Source organism: Hypomesus transpacificus, unplaced genomic scaffold (genome assembly GCF_021917145.1).
Source record: "Hypomesus transpacificus isolate Combined female unplaced genomic scaffold, fHypTra1 scaffold_89, whole genome shotgun sequence".
NCBI lineage: Eukaryota > Metazoa > Chordata > Actinopteri > Osmeriformes > Osmeridae > Hypomesus > Hypomesus transpacificus.
In genome coordinates, this window is record NW_025814040.1 from 864,144 (window position 1) to 887,904 (window position 23,761).

Consider the following 23,761-nt stretch of genomic DNA (forward strand, 5'->3'; position numbering starts at 1 on the left):
TCAATGGGTCTCTGGTTAAATAAAGGTTATAATAAGGGAGTCAGATGGCTGAGCGGTGAGGGAGTCGGGCTAGTAATCAGAAGGTTGCTGGACCGATTGCCCGCCGTGCCACATGATGTTGTGTCCTTGGGCAAGGCACTTCACCCTACTTGCCTCGGGGGGAATGTCCCTGTACTTACTGTAAGTCGCTCTGGATAAGAGCGTCTGTTAAATGACTAAATGTTAATGTAATAATCGTGAATGCGAGTCTGGATTCCCGAGTTCGTGCCCCAGTGCAGGGAACCTTGGAAGATATTCTTTAACTTTTACTGTAATTAGTTATTTTTAAAAGTAACGTTACCCAACACTGCTTAGGACAAAAACTTTACTGTAAATTCATGGGCAGGAGTCAATCATGACGCGAATAGACGTTTTAGCCATTTACAATAAATCGTGTCCTTACTTAGTCACGTGTTGGTGATTTCACATACCCTTGCATTATACTTCTGTGCTTCATTTTACTTCATTGGTGGCCAAGCCGCAAAATGGCGAAGCCACCTTAAGGGTTTCTAAGTAGTCTTCTTATTATTATTGGTGGCCAAGCGGCGAAGCCACCTTAAATGTTTCTACCTTTTATTATAATTATTATTAGGGGCCAAGCAGCGAAGCTGCCAGGCACCTATTGTAATTGGTAGTATTATTATTATTAGGGGCCAAGCAGCGAAGGTAGTATTATTATTATTAATTATTATTCGGTCTGCTTTGCCTTCGGCAAGGGCACAACCATTGTTAACTCACATATATATTATTATTATTGTTTCTCTTCACACCCCTAAAACTCAGTCAATATTTGGACTACATAGACAACGTAGGTGTCAAAAGTTTAGTCTTGGTAGCGATTGAGTTGCTTGTATTGGGATTTACGTTCCGTTGCAGTTTAGGAATTTACAACGTTTTTGTGGCGACAAAGTGCCTTTAGTCGACGAAGGGTAATCTGTGCTAGCTACGTCACCACATCAACACACGTTAGCAACGACGCATGGATACAACGTGATAGAGACGTTCTAGCACGCAAATTGGAGCTTATTACGAGTGAAAAATACCACCCCCCAAAAATCCCAACCATTTGGCTTTGTTGAGAAAGCGATTTCGAGTGGAACTGCCATCTCGGATTTTTGATTTAGGTCGCTAAAGTCTTTGAAAATTGAGCGAGTGCGGGTCGCCCGTGAGACCGCCTAGTCTTTTAGGCGGCAGCCATGCTAGAAAGCGTCATAGTAGTATTTTCGTAGCTAATTTTGTAGTTCAATTTTACACGAAAAAACAGAGGGAAATGTTATGACGATATGACTATTGTGAAGACATCCAGGTGGTGAGATTTTAATGTAGGTTGCTGTGAAAACTTTGATTTGTTTGCCACGTGAGAGCCCCGTCAGCCTCCATTGACGATTGCAGCAGCAACAACAGTGAGTGTCTGATGAGTCTTTTCTTTATTTCGTACCAAAGTCAATTTCTGCATCTGATGAGTTTTTTCTTAATTTCGTACCAGGGTCAATTCTACATCTAAATGGAGAGCAGTGTTTTAAAGATATGCCGATTGTGAAGACAGCCAGCCAGCATATTTTTGTGATTTGTGTAAAACTTGGAATTTGAGTGAGACCACGCTTGTTTTGACGTTAGCCTCAGAGTCACAGACTGCTCGCCCACTGGCAGTGTGTAGTAGTAGGCTACAGTCATGGGTGTCGCCGCAATGTAACTTGGGGGAGTCCCCCAATAAAAGTCGTTTGGACCCCCCCACATTTGCGATCAAAATATTAGTGCATGACTGGTCTCCTAGTCCAGCGATCTTTCCAGTGCTTCACAATCAAATCCGTTCCACTTAATAAGTAGGGAGAATACCCATAGCAATAGAATTCCACTCCACGTTTTCAAGAAAAACAGCATCAAGCACGCAGATTCAACTCCATACTCTTTGATCGACGCATCGCGCTTGTAGCTAGTAGCACTTCAGACATGACTGTTCCACAGACGAGATGGACATAAGGAGGGTTTTTTCGAGGAAGAGGAAAGTAAGTCAAAGTTGCCCAGTTTTCCCTTCAGTGGCCAAAGCACCCTTATAAGACATTCTCTGACTATAATAGCATTAGTTACGTCACAAAGATCCTTCTGCAAACATTATGATTATTGCTAGCTAGATAAGCAAGCTTTTTACCTACATCTAGCACTAGGCAATACCATACTTTATTTACCCATTACAAGTGGAACAGCATTTGTTGATTTCTTAAACTGGGTCTGAAATATGTTGTGCTTTTGGCCGTGTTCAGACCTGTTTCAGGCAGAAAGAGGAGGTTTTTTCCAAGTAGCTACAAAATAAATTATTGGTGTTTTTTTATTTATTGCCATAACAACCGTGAGCTAATCTGGAGTTAACTTTAGCTAACATGCTAGTTTTTCTAACGACTGAAAAGAAGAAAAAAAACTTTATTTAAGAATTGTCTTCCAATTTAAATAAGGTTGGTCAACTTGTAATTTTGGCAATTCGCTGAATTTTATTGCTACATGTTAGTCTGTAACATGAAGGCAAAACTGATTCAACCATTAAAACCATATGTCCTCTGAAAGCTTATACCCTCAGGATGTTATCTAATGAGACAAGAGACACGTCCATCTCTCCATATAGTATGCTGCCCATGTATAATAAATTCAGTATTGGTAGTGCTAAATGGAGTAGGTTATGTTTTTTTCTGAAAGCTTACATCCTAAGGATATGATCTGTGGAAAAGACTACAGGTTTGAACACAAATTTGATCATTTCTGAACTGTCCAGTCATGCTTTAGGGAAATGCTATTTTTTTATGTAGCCTACATAAATATTAGGCTACTAAACCTATACCAATTGTGAATTTTATATGCTGATAACATGATTTACATCTCATAAGTTTTCATGTGAAAAATCGACATTAAGCTTATTATTATCGAATAGAACCTGCATTTCCTGCTGAAAATGCGTTGGAATGCTGAAATCTAAAATTAGTTTCTTTAAATGGCTGAAAATACAGAAATGAGAAAATACCCGCAAGCTGAAATTAATTAAAAAAATGTATGATTCACACAAAAGAGGGAGTGTGGAAGCTGAACTGCATCATCTAACAAATCTCAGTGCTTAAATACAATGCGGGAGAATACGTTTGAACGTTGTGAAGCAATCGAAGAAATAATTCAATTTCAAGAGGCAGTGTGGAAGCTGAACTGCATCAACAAAGCTAAGAGCATAAATAGCCTACAATGCGGGAGAAGTTGAAAGTTGAACTCTTAAACAGAACAAGAAGTAGGCTAGCTAGTTATAACAAAAATATTATAGTTTTAACAGCTGAAATTATAGTTGGGATATTAATGTCAGTAGCAGATGTAGCTTATCATTGAGTGCGTTTACTCGGCTTTCTTAGTAGGATTCAATGTTTTGATTGAATGAAACATACAGCAGTAGGGCTGATACAGGAAGACACGGCGACACTTTTTGGCAGAAGGATGATGGTGCAAGTTTTGTCCGTGGAGCATACAACGATTAATAAAAAGAATCATGTAGACGTGTTTAAGTAATCGCATAACTAATTACTAGGGATGGGACGTATGGCACTGACGCATCGATGCTTGTGTCGCAAAACCAATACGCACAGTTTCGAAAAAGTGGTTTGGAGCTTGTGTGAAATGACGATGCCACGTGATTGATGACGTTCAATGCTTCAGACGTCACAAACTGGTTCAAAGTTGTGGCGCACTTCTAAACCTTATTAGAGGGAAAGAAACCAGTGCTTGTCGTCTTAATAGGAGGCGAACACTACATTGGCAGAAGTGCAAACAGTTATTAATAGAGTACATAGTTATTATTAGAGGACGATTAGAGAATTATCATTAGCAGACGAGAAGTAGGTTATATTAGCATAAGAGTATAGTTCAGCAGCAGAAGAGAAGTAGGTTATATTAGCAGAAGAGTATAGTTCATTAGCAGAAGAGTAGTACAGTTGAGAATTATTAGCAGAAGAGCAGAAAGTAAAAGACGATAGAGTATGGTACCGGAGTAAGAAAGCGATTCCCCTGAACCCTGTTATGGTGCACTGCCTTTTTATATTGCACAAGCACACCCCCACAGGTATTCCCCCGATTCCCTATACATATCACAAATGTAAGGAATGAGACAGCTATATAAGCAGAGTGGTTGTGTAAGCTACCACTCTGTATCAGAAGTCATTTAATACTTCCATACACTTAAACATTCTACCGCCCTTATACTGTTTGTAGAACATTGCAAAGTGTGGTGTAGACCAGTACGTCACAGTAAAACATATTTATTATATGAAAATTACACAGTTCTCAAATAAACATGTATGGTTTTAATGAATGAACACGAAAATTAGACCATCACGTAGCCTTACAAAAATGAACAACATTGAATAATTAACGAGGCTAAGTACCGCCAGAAACTACTGGTACATCGCATTCAGTTGGCTTAAACGGCTGCTATAATTTTTGCTGACCACTAGATGTCACTGTGCTCTCCAATTTCAATGTGCCAATAGTTCGGCTCAGAGCCATAGAAAAAGAGAGTTGCGACACGCTTTGATCTCGCCGACACGTGGTTCATGTAGCTCGCTGTAGTTCCAAAAAGCCCCACTGCTGTCAACTTTTTTGAATGGTTTTCAATGGAGCTGGCCAACGGAAGTCGCTTTCTCAGGCAAATTACGAATGAAACAGGCTCAGTTGAAGAAATCCGATATTCTGGCTATCTTCAGCTGACTCTTATCTACATTAGGCAGTCCTCGCTGACGTTTTTGGTGAACAATGGAGTGAACTACAACATTGTGAACACTCACTGCCAGTGAAACGCAGGAAAAAAGCTAGAGCTTTTTTGTCACGTGGTTCCGGTAGCTCGCTGTAGTTAAATGAAAACCCACTGCTGTCAACGTGTTTGAATGGTTTTCGGCGGGACCGACAGCAGCACCATCTCGATTCACGGATATTTTCGGTATATTAACACAATATCAATTGGTTACTGGTGTGTTGTATCATGTATGTATGCTACTTTATTAACATGTATGTATAACATTAACTTATAATGCATAACGCAATATTGTGAAGCAGAGCTGGAAATGGCTATGCTAGCCTATATTGTTCCACTTAACGTTTAACCTTCGACTGTTGAAGTAAATGGGATTTGTTCAACTTTTTTTTTCTTCATCAGCCCACTTACAATTTACCACATTAACAACACGTTTGTACTTGATGCAAGTTGAATCTAACCATGATCACCGGCAACTGTTCAATAGAAAAAAATTTAACAGAATATACAAGGCAACCAACTGCAATTTAATAAAACATTTTATTGTACAATATGTCCAGTGTTCTTCCACTCCTTTTGTTTGTAGTGAGCATGTGATCTTAATGTCTGCTTTTCACAAAACTTAGACCGCAGTAGTAGATGCATCTAGTTGAGCTAACTAACTAGCTAGCTATTGAGTGGACCTGAAATTCCTGCCGAGCGTTGCTGGACGATAGGGGACCCAAGGCTTTAATCTGCAATTCATTGTTGCTAGCTATAATCAGATGTACTATAGGCTAATAAGAGCAGATTCTGTAAACTGTGTATGCCAAAGAACACCAATAACTAGAACTAATTTGACAGACTATAAACCAACGAACTTCTGGTTGATACACATGCTCTTTAGCTAGCTACAGTATAAGTGTTGCATAACTCTACTATAGTCTAGCGCAAACTGCATTTAGAATCTAACAAGCTATAATCTAACAAGCCATAATCTTACAATACATTTTCTCTACAGCTGGCTATATGAAATACTACTAATAACATTTGATATGCGGTGGTTGAAATATGAAAAAATGCAGGATTTTCATCAATTTACCAGCTCACTTGCTTCGGACCCCATAAGCCATATATGGCTCTAACAGCTCTAACTGCATTTAGAATCTAACAAGCTATAATCTTACAAAAATGTTTATCTTAAGTTGGCCATATGAAATACTACTCATAACAATTGATATGTGGTGGTTGAAATATGAAAATATGCATGATTTTCATCAATTTACCAGCTAACTTACTTCGTAGACACTGAAAATGAATGGGGTTCAACGGTGGAAAATACAATGTTTGGAACTATAGGTTGCATGAGACATGCTTAACTTCCGCATTCCTCGATAACAATGGGAGTCTATGGAAGTGTCGCAACTCTCTTTTTCTATGGCTCTGGTTCGGCTCTTTGGTTCGGAGCAATCCGGAAGAAACCACCAAAGCTTCACAAGGCATCATTCGCCCATCCCTACTAATTACACATGTAAACGGAGCAATAATATTAATGGCATAAACCGACAATGGCTATCGGGTTTCTCATAGTCAAGTGAACGCACTCGGTGGCGTAGTAGAACAAAACAGTAGCCTACCATTAGCATAGTAGTTAGTAAAAGAGATATTAGCAGCATCTGCAGAATTAGTAGTTGTAGTAGTGGCATAAGATATAGCAGTATCGGTAGTGGTAGTAGTTGTGTTGTGGTGCTCTTAGTCTTTTAATGCGACGAGTTGACTGAGGCCCCGTTTACACGGAAGAAAAACGCATATATTTTCATGCGGTTTGGCCTATCATTTACACGAAAACGGAGGTTTTATCACGGAAAACGATCATTTCTAAAAACTCCAGCCAAAGTGGAGATTTCTGAAAACTCAGTTTTTGTGTTTGTGTGTGCACTAGCTTAAACGGAGTTTTGGGTTCTCAAAGCTCACAGTATGGGACTAAAAATGCATCACGTCTGAGAGCGTCCTGTTTATAGTAACACGTGCGTTCGACTTCATGCAGCGCCGGCGTCGCCTGCAGCCCGGCTGAATTGAAGCAGCCAATGGCTTTCTCAGCTTCAACGCAGCCGGCTGTCGGCACCGCCGGTGGTGCATGAAGTTGAACACAACTAGCATAAGGGTCATTTATTTGTGATTTGCGTTACATTTCTGAATCAGGAAATGCATTTGTGAATCATTCAAACAAATGAACCTCGCGCCTGAAAGGTAAAGGAAGTGGTCGTGTTATTCGTAGTTGTTGATTTTGAAAATTGTGATTGGTTTGCATGGCTTTATCCTTCACATTACACTGCCGCCTACAGGTTTGGCATAGTTATGATGGCGCTCGGGGGCAAATATGCGGGTTCATGTAAACAGAAACATTTTTGAAAACGTACTTGTGTACAACGTTATTTTAGAAAACGGAGGGGCAGAAATATTTGTTTCTGTAAATACCCCTCCGCTTCGCGCCGGGGTGCGGATCGCCCTGTCGGGGCTTAATTTCCCGATAATGACCGGCGTTCTATACATTGTCCCTTACAAAAGAAACATTCTCATTTCCAGCGCTTTCAAACAATCAGTGAAGTGTGGATAGCAACGGCAGCTAGCTTGCCTCTAGCAAACTGCTTTTGAATTAACCATGTCACCCTAAATTAATATCAAACTTATTTACGTTTTGGGGGGCTTTTTTTCAGTTAGCAGACGATACTATTCTAATCGCAATTCTATCTGAAATACTGCCAGTGACAACGTTGTTACAGTAGCTTGTTTCAAAGGGGGTTCCTTGTTTCAAACGGTGTTCTTAATGAATTATGCAATACGAGTTGGCTAAATGCTTGAAAATATCACTAGAAGGGAAAACGGACCCACCTGCAACCGACGCAAGCAAGCACACCCTACAATTTCCCCAGAAATTGTACCCTCTCTAGTTAGGATACCTCCGTAAGGAGGGAACCTATTGTTATTGGTGGCCAAGCCACGAAGCGGCGAAGCCACTTAAGTGTTTCTACCTTTTCTTACTATTATTATTGGTGGCCAAGCCGCGAAGCGGCCAAGCCACTTAAGTGATTCTACCTTTTCTTATTATTGTTAGGATTCCTCCGTAAGGAGGAAACCTATTGTTGGTGGCCAAGCCGCGAAGCGGCGAAGCCACTTAAGTGTTTCTACCTTTTCTTATCATCATTATTACACTTCTTCTGCCATTGGAGTCTATAGCAGCCCCTAGAACCATATGGTAAAAAGTTGTGAAATTTGGCACACTCATTAAGCACAGTCCACTCTTTATATTCACCAAGTTTCATGTCTTTCACTGGAGCACTCTAGCGCCACCAACTGGTCAAACTTGCACTTATGTTTAAACACGTAACTTTTGAACCGTATGACCGATTTTGGAAAATGAGGTACCGTTGGATTCCCTGGATCGAGACGAGTTCAACACACCTTATGACGTCAATTTCCGGTTATATAGACTTTCCGCCATTTCCGGTTTTAGCAAAAACCTTTGAAAGCCTACTCCTCCTACAATTTTTCTTCAATCTTCCCCAGAATTGGAACACATCAAAATCAGCAACAAAGCAACCAAACAGGAAGTTGGGTCATATCTCAGCAAATCTTTGACAAATCAACACCAAACTTGGTATGTTGACTCGGAACCGTCGTATGAGGATGTCCAATTAATTTGGTGTGATCACTGGGCGTGGCCGCAGGAAGCAAAAATGTGTTTTGTCCAATAACTGTTGATTTGTTTGCTTTTATTAAGTGATTCCTTTGTTTCATGATATGTTGGGAAGTCCCCTGTGCGATACATGATAACTTGTGATACTAGCCGAGTTGATGCGTCCGCCATTTTGAATTCATTGAAAAACTTTTTTCTTTACTCCTCCTACACATGTTGTCTAATCTTCACCGAATTTGGCAGAGAGTATCTTCAGACCAGGCCTCCACATGATTTTTTGGTTTTCAGAACCGTTTGCCCGGTACAGGCAGTCAAAATGTCCCATTATGCCAGCAAACAGGAAGTTGGGTCGTATCTCAGCAAATCTTTGATGGATTCACATCAAACTTGCTGCATGCACTTGGAACCCTGTTCTGAGGATTTCTAAAGTGTTTTATGGGTCATTTGACTGCTTGGCCACCTCATTGCTGCTTGCAGGTATATTTGGTGGCCAAGCCGCGAAGCCACTTAAGTGTTTCTACCTTTTCTTATTAGGGGCCAAGCAGCGAAGCTGCGAGAGGACCGAAAAAATTTAGTGTCATTTGAGCAAGGGGGCGCTACAATAGGACAAAATTGTGTTTGGACCAATAACTGTTGATTTGTTTGTCATATTTAAGTGATTCCTATGTCTCGTGATATCTTAGGAGATCCCGTGTCTGACGCATGTTAACTCGTGATAACAGATGAATTGATGAGGCCGCCATTTTGAATGAATGAATAAAACTTTTTCCCCTACACAATGTATCCAATATTCACCAGATTTGGCACAGATTATCTTCAGACCACAATCACCTTGACATTTCAAAATATGACTGAAATATATGTGAGATAACAATGGTTGAGCCCTTGCCGAAGGCAAGGCACACCCAATTACAGCTTTTTATACTTGGGTCAAATCTGACAACGCTTCCCAGAGGAGAAACGGCTTACCTTTTTTAATATAGTAACTGAACACAGTAATTCCCAGCACTGAGAGTAGGTCACTGGGATAAGATGGGTTCTTCTGAAGTGCAAGGTTTTAGGTTTGAATCCAGCCACAGTCATCAAGCATTTCATGATACTGGTTTATCTATTTAGTGAAGCCAGGTATTCCACAGTAGCTGTCTAGCAGTATAATCATAATAGTCACAATAATGTTTCATCCTCAGGGGATTAATACTCAAGAAGAGTCAGATTTATTGTGCTTTGTAGATATACTAATGCTACATCTAGCCAGTGCATCAGATTTCATAACTTCTGAACAGATTTGTCATGAATTACAACTTTGGTCTCTTCTGATTGTACGTGGCATACCAAGTCGAAATATATTACATTGTCCGTGTCCACCATTTTGGGCGTCGGCCATTTGGAATTTTCATAAAAACATACTTTTTTGAACTCCTCGTTCACCATTGCTCCTAGTTTCATGGACATGTAATCAAATCATTTTTAGACCACAATCACCTTGATATGTCAAAATATGACTGAATTACATCTTGTTATGCTTGGGTCAAATCTGACAACGCTTCCCACAGAAACGGCTAACTTTTTTTATGCAGTAACTGAACACAGTAATGCTCACTAGATAAGACGGGTTCCTCTGAAGTGCAATGTCATAGGTTCGAATCCAGCCACAGTCATCAAGCATGTCATCATACTTGTTTATCCGTTTAGTAAAGCCAGTTATGCCACAGTAGCTGTCTAACAGTATGATTATATGGTAATGATAATGTTTCAATCTCAGGGGATCTATACTCAAAAAGAGTCAGATTTATTGTGCTTTGTAGATATGTGTCCTCTAGCCTCCAGGGGGGCGATCCTGTGTGTGACACATGTTAACTTGTGATACCAGACGAATTGAAGCCGCTATTTTGAATGAATTAATAAAACGTTTTTGTTCTACCCCTCCTACAAAATGTATCAAATATTCACCAAATTTGACACAGATTATCTTCAGACCACAATCACATTGACATTTCAAAATAGGACTGAGTTTCAGCTGTTTAAACTTGGGCCAAATATGACAACCGCTTACCACAGGAAAAAAAAAAAAAGTTCATTTAGAACCCTGGTTAAAAGAGTGTTATAACCACCTAAAGTGTTTCTGTTGTTTTGTTCTAAAACCGACTATAGGCTGCTTCAAAATATAAGCTGTACGACCACTACAAAACTGTCAAATCAGGATACAGGCCACAGCTTTATTTCTGAAGAATACGGTACTCGTTTTACCAACTTTTCCATACTGTCCTCATGGAGAGAAAAGCCAGTGAGAATACGGTGTAAAAAGAGTTTGGGTATTTGAGAAGGGACGTGGATATGTACCAGGGTGGGTGTGGCGATGGTGTCATTGAGGTGTGGCAAGGCAGGGTTTTGGCATATCCTGGCCATAAGGCGGAGCAGCAGCTGGAGCCTGCGCCGGTTTTCCGGGGGCAGTAGAAGGCAACACACCTGGAGAGCATCCAACGCCATCTCATGCTGCTGAAGCAGGCCTGGGAAGGGGGCAAAACAGAAACAGTCTGAGTAAAAAACACACACACACACACACTAACTGTAGGCTCATACACAGTCACACACAAATAAAGACACAAGCTCACAAACATTGTCAGTGCACTGACAGTAACCCCTATATTCCAATAACATGTAGTATCAGTGTTTCCCATTCATAGTTTTTTTTGTGGTGGCCTGCCACATTTAAAGTCCATATGGCAGGTTAATTTTTCCAACGAATTTGCGCCATTTGCTTGCTGGTAATAAACATTTAAACTGTTATCCATTGTATTTGATGTTGTTGGGTGTCACAAAACGCAATATAATACGAAAAAGCTTTGCTAGGATTTTTCTTTCCCCCCACAATGCATTGCACGACGTCACGTTGGGGAGACAACAGACAAAAGTCTGCTTTGAGACCATTGAAATCGATTTGAAAAAACACTAGGCTAGTACCAGAGAATGTGTAATATGGCCTCTGCTAGTACCATCAAAACGTGGGACATCTAATTGGAAAGGTTTTTACATTGTCGGGGAAAATATTTAATTTGGGATGATCTTGGGGGGATTTTACACGTAGGACTGGCAAGTTAGCCCATAGCTAGCCCATAGCTAGCATGATGTCTTCTAGATCTAGATAGAGCTAGGTTTACCCGGTAGACTATCTGAAGTACAACGACATGATTGTCTGGGACAAGTGGATTTGTAGGGCAAATGGAAGAGAATGTACTTGCCCCACTGGACAAGTTTAAACTCAAACAAAATAAAATGTCATGTTACTTGTAGCTGTTTGATTGACAGCAATTATTATCAAATGTTATGTTCTACTACTAGCCATTTGCCTACTTTAGCAAGTCACAGTATTTCCAAGCCCTGTTAATGTAACTGAGAAGACTCATTAAATAATTCATTTTTAAGTAATAAGCCCCCGTTCAAGTCAAATTAGCTGCACGGTCTGTAGAGATATTGGGACGAAGCTGCAATACAATACATAACAGAAAGTGTTGAATTCTGCAGAAATTGTGTAAATGTTTAATGTACCAAATACCGTTTTTTTATAACACAATTGTTATCATTTGTATAATATTACAGCTCATCTTCGTTGGTCAAAGGCACAATGTTTACCGGGACATGACTTTTGTGCATGGAAAAGTGAAACGTAAATGTAGGCTAGTGTAGTGCCTCAAAAAGTAATGTCAGGCACTGAATGATCACTAGATCGCTATTCACTGACAGTAAAAATAAATTGTATATGTGCACTGCTGTTTGTAGATGAGCTCCAGAGGTTGTTGCTGCGTTGCTAAATGATAGTAACTCACCAGGAGGTCACTTCATCAACTCTCCACTCATTTTCCTCGGTACAATGAACCATTTAATAAATGAATCATTTAATAAATGATATATGAATCATTTATATGGCTTTGACGGCCGGCTGCGGGCCATCAAATACATTAGTGGTTCCTGCCACCTCTTCTTCATCCCGGTCAGTCACCGTAGTTCTAGTACTAGACTGAAGCTATTCTGCTCCACGACTCCCCAACGTGAGGTCATCGTCGAATTGCGCTAATATGCTAATGCTAACACAAAAAATGACTAAAACTGGTCTTAAACACCATTTTGAGACACCATTTGGAGATTTCTTGTATAATATACATAGCTTGAGTGCTTTATGTACCCATTAATCGACAGTGGCGGCTGCATGAAACGACCAGCGAGAGTTGCCGCTTGCAGTCGGGGAGGAGTTCTAAACTGCTCTGTAAAGTCGGAAAATGTGTCATTTTATGTATTGGGCTATGATAAACTTTTTCTCCAATCTGTAGGCTGCAGCGCTGCATGGAGTCGAATACACCTAATGTCTGATCACAGATGTTCCCTGCACCACGCAGCTTAGTTTCTAGATGTAAACGGTTACAGAGGACAGAGGCCCCGTCCACACTAGCCCGAGTACATTTAAAAACGCATACATATGTCTGCGTTTGCACCTCCCGTTCACACAAATACGGCGTATTCGGACACTGAAAACTGAGCTTTTCGAATACTCTTTCCTAGCCGGAGACATCTGAAAACACCGGGTTCGCGTAGCTAGTGTGGACGGGGTCCAGCTTTTCAGATACGATGACGTTCAGTTGCCATGGCATTGGGGGTAGCTTTCGCTCTATAGCTATAATGTCAAGATGAACATGGAAGGTGAAAGAAATATGCTGCTCCATCTCTATAATTTATTTACCAGTTTAGTTACCCTTACGGAAAGAAAATATATTTACCAATATATGATTTGAAATACATTTTAATATATTGTAATATATTATTTTCCATTACATTGACCAATATATTATATATGGAAATACATGGGATAATATATTGATGATAAATTTATTACTAATATATTATAAACTATGATATATATTCATGTAATATATGGCAATATATTGCAGAATACAGCAATGATTGCCGTTTTCCATATATTGCAATATATGTAACATGAATATTTACTATATGTGGTTATATATCCCAAAATGTATGCAATTATGTATTCATAAATAACCACCATAGTCTATGCCGCTTTATATGACAAAATGTATGGGTAATATGTGTAACGATATAGTTTCACATGTAGCCTATGCTTCATATATGGTAGAATATATTTTAAATATATGTAAAATTATATGGAAAGATATATTGTACAATGTATGTGTACATATATGAGAACATGCCCATACAATGTACAGACATATGGTGATATTTACATTTAGTCATTTATCAGACGATCTTATCCAGTGACTTACAGTAAGTTACAGTAAGTACAGGGACATACCCCGAGGCAAGTAGGGTGAATTGCCTTGCCCAAGGACACAGCTTCATTTTTGCGCTTCCGGGAATCGAACTGGCAACTTTCTGATTAATAGCCTGATTCCCTAACAGCTCAGCCATCTAGAAGGTATTCTAATAAGGTTGTCAACGGCAGTATTTCAAACAGTACCACCTGCTAACTGAAAATGTGCCCCCAAAAACGTAAATACCGTAAGATTGACATTTATTTAGGGGGAAATGGCTCATTCAAAAGAAGTTCGCTGGAAGCGATCATCGTAATATATTTCAAATATTTTCCATATAATTTTACCTATATTTAAAATATATTCCACAATATATTGAACACATATCTGTTCATTTATTTCATGTATATATTTCCATATAATTAGGATTCCCCCGTCAGGAATAGGCTTTAAGGTGACTTCCCCCTGAAGTACCCTGCAAAGTTTCACCTTAATATGTGAAAATATGACTGAATTAGAGCTGTTTGAGCTTGGACCAAATGTGACTATGATTGCCATAGGAGAAACGTCTTATCTTATTTTTCAGTAACTGAACACTGAAAAGTCTAGATCTTGGAATGGCTCAATTGGATGAGAGGTTGTGCTGGTAACCGAAAGGTTCCAGGTTCAACTCTAGACATAGGCGTTTTTTTTTCTTCTACAAAACAGTTTCTAGTTTTCTGGGTAATCCCAGTGTAAGTATCAGGGTTCATACACATTTTGACCAACGGATTTCCATGACTTTTCCATGCCTTTTAAATTACTTTAAACCAAATTTCCATGACCAAACTTTTTGTGAAATCTTGGTGTATAGGTTAAAAAGTTGTATTACACGGCTGTTTGTAATACTGTAGAATGCTCCATTCACTTAAATGGGGCTTCCCAACGTTCTGCGGTGAGCGGTGGTTTTTTTACATTTGAACTTTGCTATGCATATTTGACCGCTGTCAAGGGAAGTGGCCTTTTTGCCTCGGATTCACATCTTTTGTAGCACTCCGCAAGCAGTCCGGTAACTTTTCAACCCCAGCGTACTCCGTTGCTTAGCGACGTCAGCTGATTTGAAGCCTAAAGAATGTTCAACGTCTATGAAGTTCAACGTCAAACTATTTTTCTGCTGATCAACACTACGAATGGTAACAAATAAATTGTAAAAAGGCAAGTAGCCGTGTAATAAGCGGCATAATGTATAGAACGCCGGTCATAGTCGGGAAAATAAGCCCCTTCAGCCCACATTACCTCCGCAGTTAGGACTTCATTTTTTGTCACAGCATCGGTTATCGAGCCCTGCTGCTAGGCGTAGCAGTGGACCTCGCTGTGGTGAGAAAGCCGGTGATGGGTGCTGCTGTAGCTTTGCTAGCAGCACCCATCACCGGGCTGCTGTAGCTTTGCTAGCAGCAGCGCTCTGATGTTTGCTACCTTTGGAATGGCTAGTTAATGCCGCCTCTCCCATGTTTGAAATGTCGAATGATTTTCCACCACACAACCGACATTTTGCTCGTCCCGGGTCTTTGTCTGTTTAATGTATCTTTCCATTTGTAGCCAAGCATCGTTAAAGCTACACTTTCCTGGCATTTTGAATTATCCCTCGCGCTTCTCTGAGTTACTGTTGCTATGGCCATCTAACTTTTCAGTTAGTATTAGAGCATATGCCTGCTTATATTTTAAACGCATGTGAATTATTTAAAACTCAGCGTAAATGAACAACATGAAAATATGATAACAACTTTCCATGACTTTTCCAAAACTTTTAGGATTTAATTTTTTTCAAGCACTTTTCCAGGCCTGGAAATAACCATTTTAACTTTTCCAGGTTTTCCATGACCGTACGAACCCTGAACTATCTATTATGTCAATTTGACAATATTTTGCCATTTTGAAGGAGGAATACGCCATTGCTGCTTGCAGCTATATTTTTTTACATATAATTCTAATATATTCTACCATATATTAAACATACATGTGACACTATATCTTTACATATATTACCAATACATTTTCCCATATGAATAGGAGTACATTGTGGTGGTATTTAAAGAAATAAAATGTCATATATTTTGGGATATATAAACACATTATATATTCATGTTGAATATATTGCAATATATTACATGAATATATATTATAGTTTATAATATATTAGTAATATATTTATCATCAATATATCATCCCATGTATTTCCGTACAATATAATTATTAAATCCCATATATGGACATATTGCCTAATATATCACATCATATTTTCCAATATACTGCAATATATTTTCCTTCCGTAAGGGTAGTATACTTCATGTACAAGTATTATCACTTAATAGATAGCCTACGCGTACCTCCTACGCAGAAGGCGAGTGTTGTACTCGGTGTGCCTGAACGAAAGGGGGACAAGGCAGAAAAGACGGTTTAAACCAAACATAGAGTGGTGATTCTGGGTGAGACCAGGGGCGGATCTAGAAAAATATTCATGGGGTGGCAAGAGGGTGGCAGGAGATTTTTGAGGGGTGGCACCCCCGTGGCAGAAATATATATGCTGATTTGGAATCAATGTTTATTTGGAATGTCCCCAAATTAAGACATTTTAACTCAAAAACATAAGGCTACATTATTGTGGCACATTATTAAAGCCTTAAATCAAAGATATTGAGGAAATACTGAACACAAATTTCAAAAGTGTTTTCATAGATTTATTGGCTATTACATAATAAATGTATCTGTATCATCAAACCAAAGTTTGGACAACTTGGCCGGCTAGTAGTAGAAAAATGGGCCACAAGTTTGAAGTTTGTATGGTCCATTTTGACAAAAATGTTGAAGAAACACTGAAAATGTTGTGTATTCAAATGGCTGCTAGATTTTTTCGGCATTCAGGCTGTCTACTCTTTTACCCCGGTCCCTAAATATGACACGGAGCCTGAACAGAGGTACAAATATGAATGTCTGTTGAATCTCGAATATAAAACTGATTTCACCTCGGTCTCAGTCGGCGCTGTGGGGAGGGTGGTTGGAGTCGTCCAGTGCTGCATTAACTTGGAGTGGGATATTAGCAGGCCCAAAATCCACGCGAATTACGTTTTACGAAAACTCGCGGAATTTCAAATAGAATGCATTGGTCTGAGGCAAAATTTAAATAAGCTTGTCAACAAAATGTTTAACTTGTAAACAGAGACCATTTCCACCAGTGTAGGTAGTAGCCTAGGTCTGTGATAGCAATCAAAGTAAGTCTGTCAACCCTGAAACCCTTCCTCCAACCCTTCCTTCCGGCGCGCCTACGCGATGGCTGCGTCGACAAGAGCTCCGCAAAAACCCAGCTTTTTGTTAGTCTTTTTAGTGTTCGTTACTTGTTTTGTCAATGTTATATTGTCGTTTATTCAGTACGACCGGTAGACACTTCTGGACATTAAGTTGTCACTTGGCAAGGATCATTTTACGAACTTTAATTCCACTTCTCGGAGTGCGAGCTCGGACTGCAGCTGGCCCTTTGCTGTTTCGCCGTTCTGTTTACCCGCTAGACGGAGAAAGAAGAAACGTGGCCGGCGTGCTGGAGTCCTTGTTCGAACTCGGAAACGATGCTTCAAACCTGCTCTTCCAACCATCTTACTGCTATCTGTATATTTAGGAAGTTCACTTATCTAAGCTCAGCATAGATGTAAATTTGTTCTGTGTACTTATATGTTATGTTATGCCAAGTGCTTGCGTTGTCTTGTCTTAAGAATTTCAGTGCCCAGTCTAACCTTGTGTTGCTCTGTGCACCTGACAAATAAAAGACTTGAACTTGAACTTGAACTTGAACTGAAACTAATACAGTAACGTTTAGTTGGAGGCTATAGTCTATAGCTATCACTTAACAGCCAACAACAGGGTATCAGTTACCCCCCAAACAAATATATATCCGATCAATTCTCAAAATGTAAAAAAAACCATATTGGTCAGTTGTTTCTACACATTGTGTTTAAGAGCGAGATAGACGAGCTGGCATACACTCAAACAAAAGAGACACCAAAACCTTACATCACAAACCAGCTGAGAATTTTTTGAAGATTGATGATGCAAAATTAATCATCAAAGTTGAGTAGCAGAGGCCTACATGGAGTTGTATGACCCACAGTACTATAGCTTATTTTACAAAGACAAGCAGGGCCAGCCCTAGCGTTTTGGGGGCCGTTAACAAAAATAGTGTATGGGGCCCTTTTGATTGCCAACTTTTGTTTTGGGGGGGGCCCCGAACCAATCACGGGGCCCGAAACAAATGTTTCTTTTGTTTATTGGGTTGGGCCGGCCCTGAAGACTAGCCTACAGCAAAAAAGACAAATGTTGCCACATTATGTATGGGATAGCAGCCATCCCACGTTATGGGATGCTGTTGCGATGGCTATTGGAGCAGCAAGCCTTATGCTATGTTTATGTCAGCCCTCAATGTTAAAAAGGAAAGCTCAGAGAAGGTGAAAGGCTGCCGAGAAATGCGCGTCTAGTGTGAACAGCCTCGCGCCATTTGTATACGATCATGGCCCTTCAGGGCGATTCGCAGCCAGTGTGTCCCAGGCGTTATGTTGAGATGATGTTGTGACGGCTGTTGGAATAACAAGTTGCCAAAATATAGCCTATGCCATGTTTATGTACAATGTCAGCTTTACATGTGAAAAAGGAAAGCTCAGACAAGGTGAAAGACTTGGTGACTGGCGCGGAAAACTGTCTAGTGTGAACAGCCGATCGTGGCTCTTCGCGGCGCTTCATTCATTAAATATAACAATATGACTCCAACGTAATATTTCTATTACATAAAGCTCCCAAACATTTGATCAAATTTCCACAAAAACAATTTGCTTGCGCACTCTGTGTGCTCGCATTACTTGTTGAGCTCCCTAATGTTGACAACGTCTGGCCTACCACCACAAAAATAATTTAATTCTGTGGGAAACACTGAGTATACATTTTATCATGCAACACTCACTGAGTATGTTGACAAAAACTTCGTAGAGGTGAAAGGTCAACAGTGGCTCCTTTAGTCTCTGGAAGTACTCGGCCACGGTCTTCAAGACATCTCTCTCGAAGCCCGGGTACATGGGCTGTTTAGTCTCACCCTCATTCTGCCCTGGGGGGGAGAAATATTCAAATATGTAAGGACATAAATAATGTATTTTTGCCATGATAAACGGTAGTGGATGATGCCTAGCCTAGGACCAGATTAATCTGCAATCTCATGCTTTATTTGCTGTGGCAGATGGGTCTGACCACCTTCCCATTCAAACAGATATCCCCCAAACCAGAATCTGGATGGACAAATCACCACCGTTTATTTGAAATGGGGCAAGGTTTACAGTGTGCAGTACAATGTCATTGAGCATTGAGCACAACCAAAATGAAGTTTTGTTGCTTTTATGCTGACTGTTTATTGTTGTTATTTGTTCGTTGGGCCATTCATACTCACAGTTGGCAAGGCATTTCATTGCTGACAGAACCCAATAGGGCATGTCGTCTGGCAATGCAGAAAGAGGGAAAAAGAGAGTTTAATACAAAAGCTGCTATATATGTCATAGTGTATTGCAGACAACAATGGAAAGAAAAGTCATGCTTCCACAAAAAAGTTGCCATTTATAATCATGGCATACAAAACTAATCCTAATCTTGATTAATTTGAACACATTTTTTTATCCACCACTTCAACACCCACAAATCAGGATAATACGAACCAAAATCAAAGCACAAATAGCCTTAATTCACCAAACAGTCAACACACTTATATATTTGTATACACATGGTTTATAAATCAGGCCCTGGTAGTTACCTGCTTTGTTTTTCAGGATGACTATTCCCGTCAGGTTGACACTGGACACATTGTGATTGATGTGCTTGGCATTTACATATCTTCCGTCCAGCACTCCGTCCATTGACTTCAAACCCAGCACTCTCTGCAAACTGACACAAAGATGGTTATAAAACAGCTGGCAAAAAATTGGTATGGAGTATGACCAGGAGTACTAACATCAGGACACTGAAAGGGTACACAGGGAAGTATGAGAGGGAGGGAGGAAGTGCAGGTGGGGTTACGAAGCTACATACTGTGCTATAGTCATTGACTTCCAGATATGGTCCATTTGTTTAGGTGTGATTTCTCTCCTGCGTATGAGTTTGCACTTGGGCACTTCCCCAATGGCAATGCTGTGCCTCTTGTTCCAGGACTCAGAGTTCTGATTGATAACAACATAAAAACTGTGTTATGCCCCCCCCCCACATTTGTCACACATTGTACTCCAGTACACTTGTCTGTAATATCTTCAAAACAGAGAATTTAGAGACCAGGGCTACTCTAACCAGCGCTTGAGGCTTTCTGAGTAGGTTCTCTTGCTGAGGCAGCTCCTCATAATCATCCCAGTGGATCAGCCGGGGCACGTCATTGAGCTCTGTCACTGGGAGTCTCTGGGGCACAGGTTTCAGGGGCGATAATGGAGGGAATCTATTGGACAGGAGGAAGACAATGCTTACTGTAGGGAATAAGAACAAAGGGCATATAATTTATATGACAGTGGTTTCAAAATGCAGCCACTTTATTGATCCTAGGGAAACAGGTGGCTGAGCGGGTAGAGCATCGGGCTAGTAATTTGAAGGTTGCCAGTTCGATTCCCGGCCGGTGCACATGACGTTGTGTCGTTGGGCAAGGCACTTCACCCTACTTGCAAGGCACTTCACCCTACTTGCCTCGGGGAGAATGAGTTAAGTTAACATAAGTTGCTCAGGATAAGAGCGTCTGCTAAATGACTAAATGTAATGTAAATGATCCTAGACTATATGAAAGAAATAAAAGATTACATTCAGATATCCTAAGAGAACATCACCTGTAGAGTAGGCCACAGTCCTTAAAGTCTTCATTCCTATAGCGGCCCTTGATGTCTTCGATAATGTGATTCTTCAGGAACTTTCTCAGAAGCTGTAGGGTCTGGTATCGAGTCACCGTTGGCCCAAAGTTATGGTTACGCCGCAGCATCTCATGCAGCCAATCAATGGCCTCGGAGCCTGTGAAGCTGGTGTCATAGATACGGAAGTGTGCCCAGTGTCTTCTCAATGGCATGCCCCCACGGAAGAGCTTTATGGTTTCATTCCACTGCGAGGCAGATTTGTGTCAAGCATGTTGAAAACAGGAAGACTTGTTAAACAGGAAGTGTTAAATATTTGTATAATATCCTAGTGCTTTCTGTACTGTACCTAAGTACAGATGATTGCTGTTTCTCAGCAATCAACATGTCAACATATTATGCCCACTTTGTCCCACTTCAGGACAAGCTCTCCCAGCTGAACGTGCCTGATTCCACCTGCAGGTGGATCACAGACTTTCTGTCTGACAAGAAGCAGTGAGTTAAGCTGGGAACACAAGTCTCTGACTCCCGGTCCATCAGCACCGGATCACTTCAGGGCTGCGTTCTTTCTCCTCTGCTCTTCTCCCTGTACACCAACATCTGCACCTCCAGTCATCCGTCTGTCAAACTCCTGAAGTTTGCGGACGGCACCACCCTTATTGGGCTCATCTCTAGTGGAGACGAGTCTGATTTTAGGTGGGAAGCAGCCAACCTGGTGACCTGGTGCAGCCAGAACAACTTAGAGCTCAATGCTCTCAACACAGTGGAGGTGGTTGTGGACTTCAGGAAGAACACAGCCCCACTCACCCCCATCACCCTGATTGACTCCCCAGTCAACACTGTGGAGTCCTTCCGCTTCCTGGGCACTATCCTCTCCCAGGACCTCAAGTTGGAACTGAACATCGGCTCCCATATCAAGAAAGCACAACAGAGGATGTACTTCCTTCGGCAGCTGAAGAAATTCAACCTGCCAAAGACGATGATGGTGCACTTCTACTCAGCCATCATTGAGTCCATCCTCACCTCCTCCATCATCATCTGGTATGCTGCTGCCACTGCCAAGGACAAGAGCAGGCTGCAGCGTATCATCCGCACTGCTGAAAAGGTGATTGGCTGCTATCTGCCTTCCCTTGAGGAACTGCACACCTCAAGCACCCTGAGGCGAGCAAGGAAGATTGTGGCCGACTCCTTCCACCCTGGACACTCCGCGTTTCAGTCACTCCCCTTCGGCAGAAGGCTGCGGTCCATCAGTACCAATACTTCGAGCCACAAAAACAGGTTTTTCCCTTCCGCTGTGGCCAAGGGTCCACACTGACTCTAATGGCTACTTAAAACACATTAAATTTACAAAATTGTATCTTGTACAGTTAGGTCCATAAATATTTGGACATTGACACAATTTTCATCATGTTGGCTCTGTATACCATCACAATGGATTTGAAATTAAACAATCAAGATGTGCTTTAAGTGCAGACTTTCAGCTTTAATTTCAGGGTATTTACATCCAAATCAGGTGAACGGTGTAGGAATTACAACACATTTGATATGTGGTCCCCCCCTTTTTAAGGGACCAAAAGTAATTGGACAATTGGCTGATCCATGGCCAAGTGTATGTTATTCCCTCATAAAGGGAGTTCGTTATTTCATTGACAAGGAGCAGATAAAAGGTCTAGAGTTCATTTCAAGTATAGTATTTGTGTTTGGAATCTGTTGCTGTCAACTCTCAATATGAAGTCCAAAGAACTGTCACCATCAGTGAAGCAAGCCATCGTTAGGCTGAAAAATCAAAACAAACCTATCAGAGAGATAGCAAAAACATTAGGTGTGCCCAAATCAACTGTTTGGTACATTCTTAAAAAGAAAGAACGCACTGGTGAGCTCAGCAACACCAAAAGACCCGGAAGACCACGGAAAACAACTGTGGTGGATAACAGAAGAATTATTTCCCTGGTGAAGAAAAACCCCTTCACAACAGTTGGCCAGATCAAGAACACTCTCCAGGAGGTAGGCGTATCTGTGTCAAAGTCAACAATTAAGAGAAGACTTCACCAGAGTAAATACAGAGGGTTCACCACAAGATGTAAACCATTAGTGAGTCTCAAAAACAGGAAGACCAGATTAGAGTTTGCCAAAAAACATCTAAAAGAGCCTGTACAGTTCTGGAACAACATCCTATGGACAGATGAGACCAAGATCAACTTGTACCAGAATGATGGGAAGAGAAGAGTATGGAGAAGGGAAGGAACTGCTCATGATCCAAAGCATACCACATCATCAGTGAAGCATGGTGGAGGTAGTGTTATGGCGTGGGCATGTATGGCTGCCAATGGAACTGGTTCCCTTGTATTTATCGATGATGTGACTGCTGACAAAAGCAGTAGGATGAATTCTGAAGTGTTTCGGGCAATATTATCTGCTCAGATTCAGCCAAATGCTTCAGAACTCATAGGACGGCGCTTCACAGTGCAGATGGAAAATGACCCGAAGCATACTGCGAAAGCAACCAAATTGTTTTTTAAGGCAAAGAAGTGGAATGTTCTGCAATGGCCAAGTCAATCACTTGACCTTGCAACCAAGTATTAAAAGTGACAATTTGATTTATGATTATGTTAGTTTGTCCAATTATTTTTGGTCCCTTAAAAAGGGGGGGGCCACATATAAAATGTGTTGTAATTCCTACACCATTCACCTGATTTGGATGTAAATAACCTGAAATTGTTTCATTTCAAATCCATTGTGGTGGTATACAGAGTCAAAATGATGAAAATTGTGTCAATGTCCAAATATTTATGGACCTAACTGTACATTTGTATTTTTTATAATATTTTCATTTTTTGTATTTTGATATTGTAAGTGGTAACTTATATTTTATTGTACATTTTATTTCATTCTAATTCCACTTACTACTGCTAGTTTATGTACCCTATGTACCCTTAGTATAGATAGTCCACATATAAAATTTGTAGGTTCTTATATGTTTATTGTATGCACCAAATGCATACTTGAGGGGCAGTTCTATGGGCGCATGTGAAGCCCTCTGTGACATGCTTGCGTGTAAAAAGGGCTATACAAATAAATTTGATTTGATTTGATTTGAATGCGCCAAAGTAAA

At 40.5% G+C, this 23,761-nt stretch overlaps 1 protein-coding gene across 2 annotated transcripts in view; it reads right to left on the reverse strand.

Moving 5' to 3' along the window:
• The window catches only part of depdc1b (DEP domain containing 1B), a 77,189-nt gene that overhangs the window by 39,407 nt on the left and 14,021 nt on the right, over positions 1-23,761 (reverse strand). For both annotated transcript variants that reach the window (XM_047018070.1, XM_047018071.1), the window contains exons 2-8: positions 20,632-20,897; positions 20,111-20,252; positions 19,859-19,986; positions 19,584-19,714; positions 19,227-19,274; positions 18,750-18,890; positions 10,830-10,996 (exon numbers count right to left, since the gene is read on the reverse strand). In XM_047018070.1, coding sequence (XP_046874026.1) covers positions 10,830-10,996; positions 18,750-18,890; positions 19,227-19,274; positions 19,584-19,714; positions 19,859-19,986; positions 20,111-20,252; positions 20,632-20,897 — 1,023 coding nt within the window. The remainder of the gene's footprint in view (positions 1-10,829; positions 10,997-18,749; positions 18,891-19,226; positions 19,275-19,583; positions 19,715-19,858; positions 19,987-20,110; positions 20,253-20,631; positions 20,898-23,761) is intronic.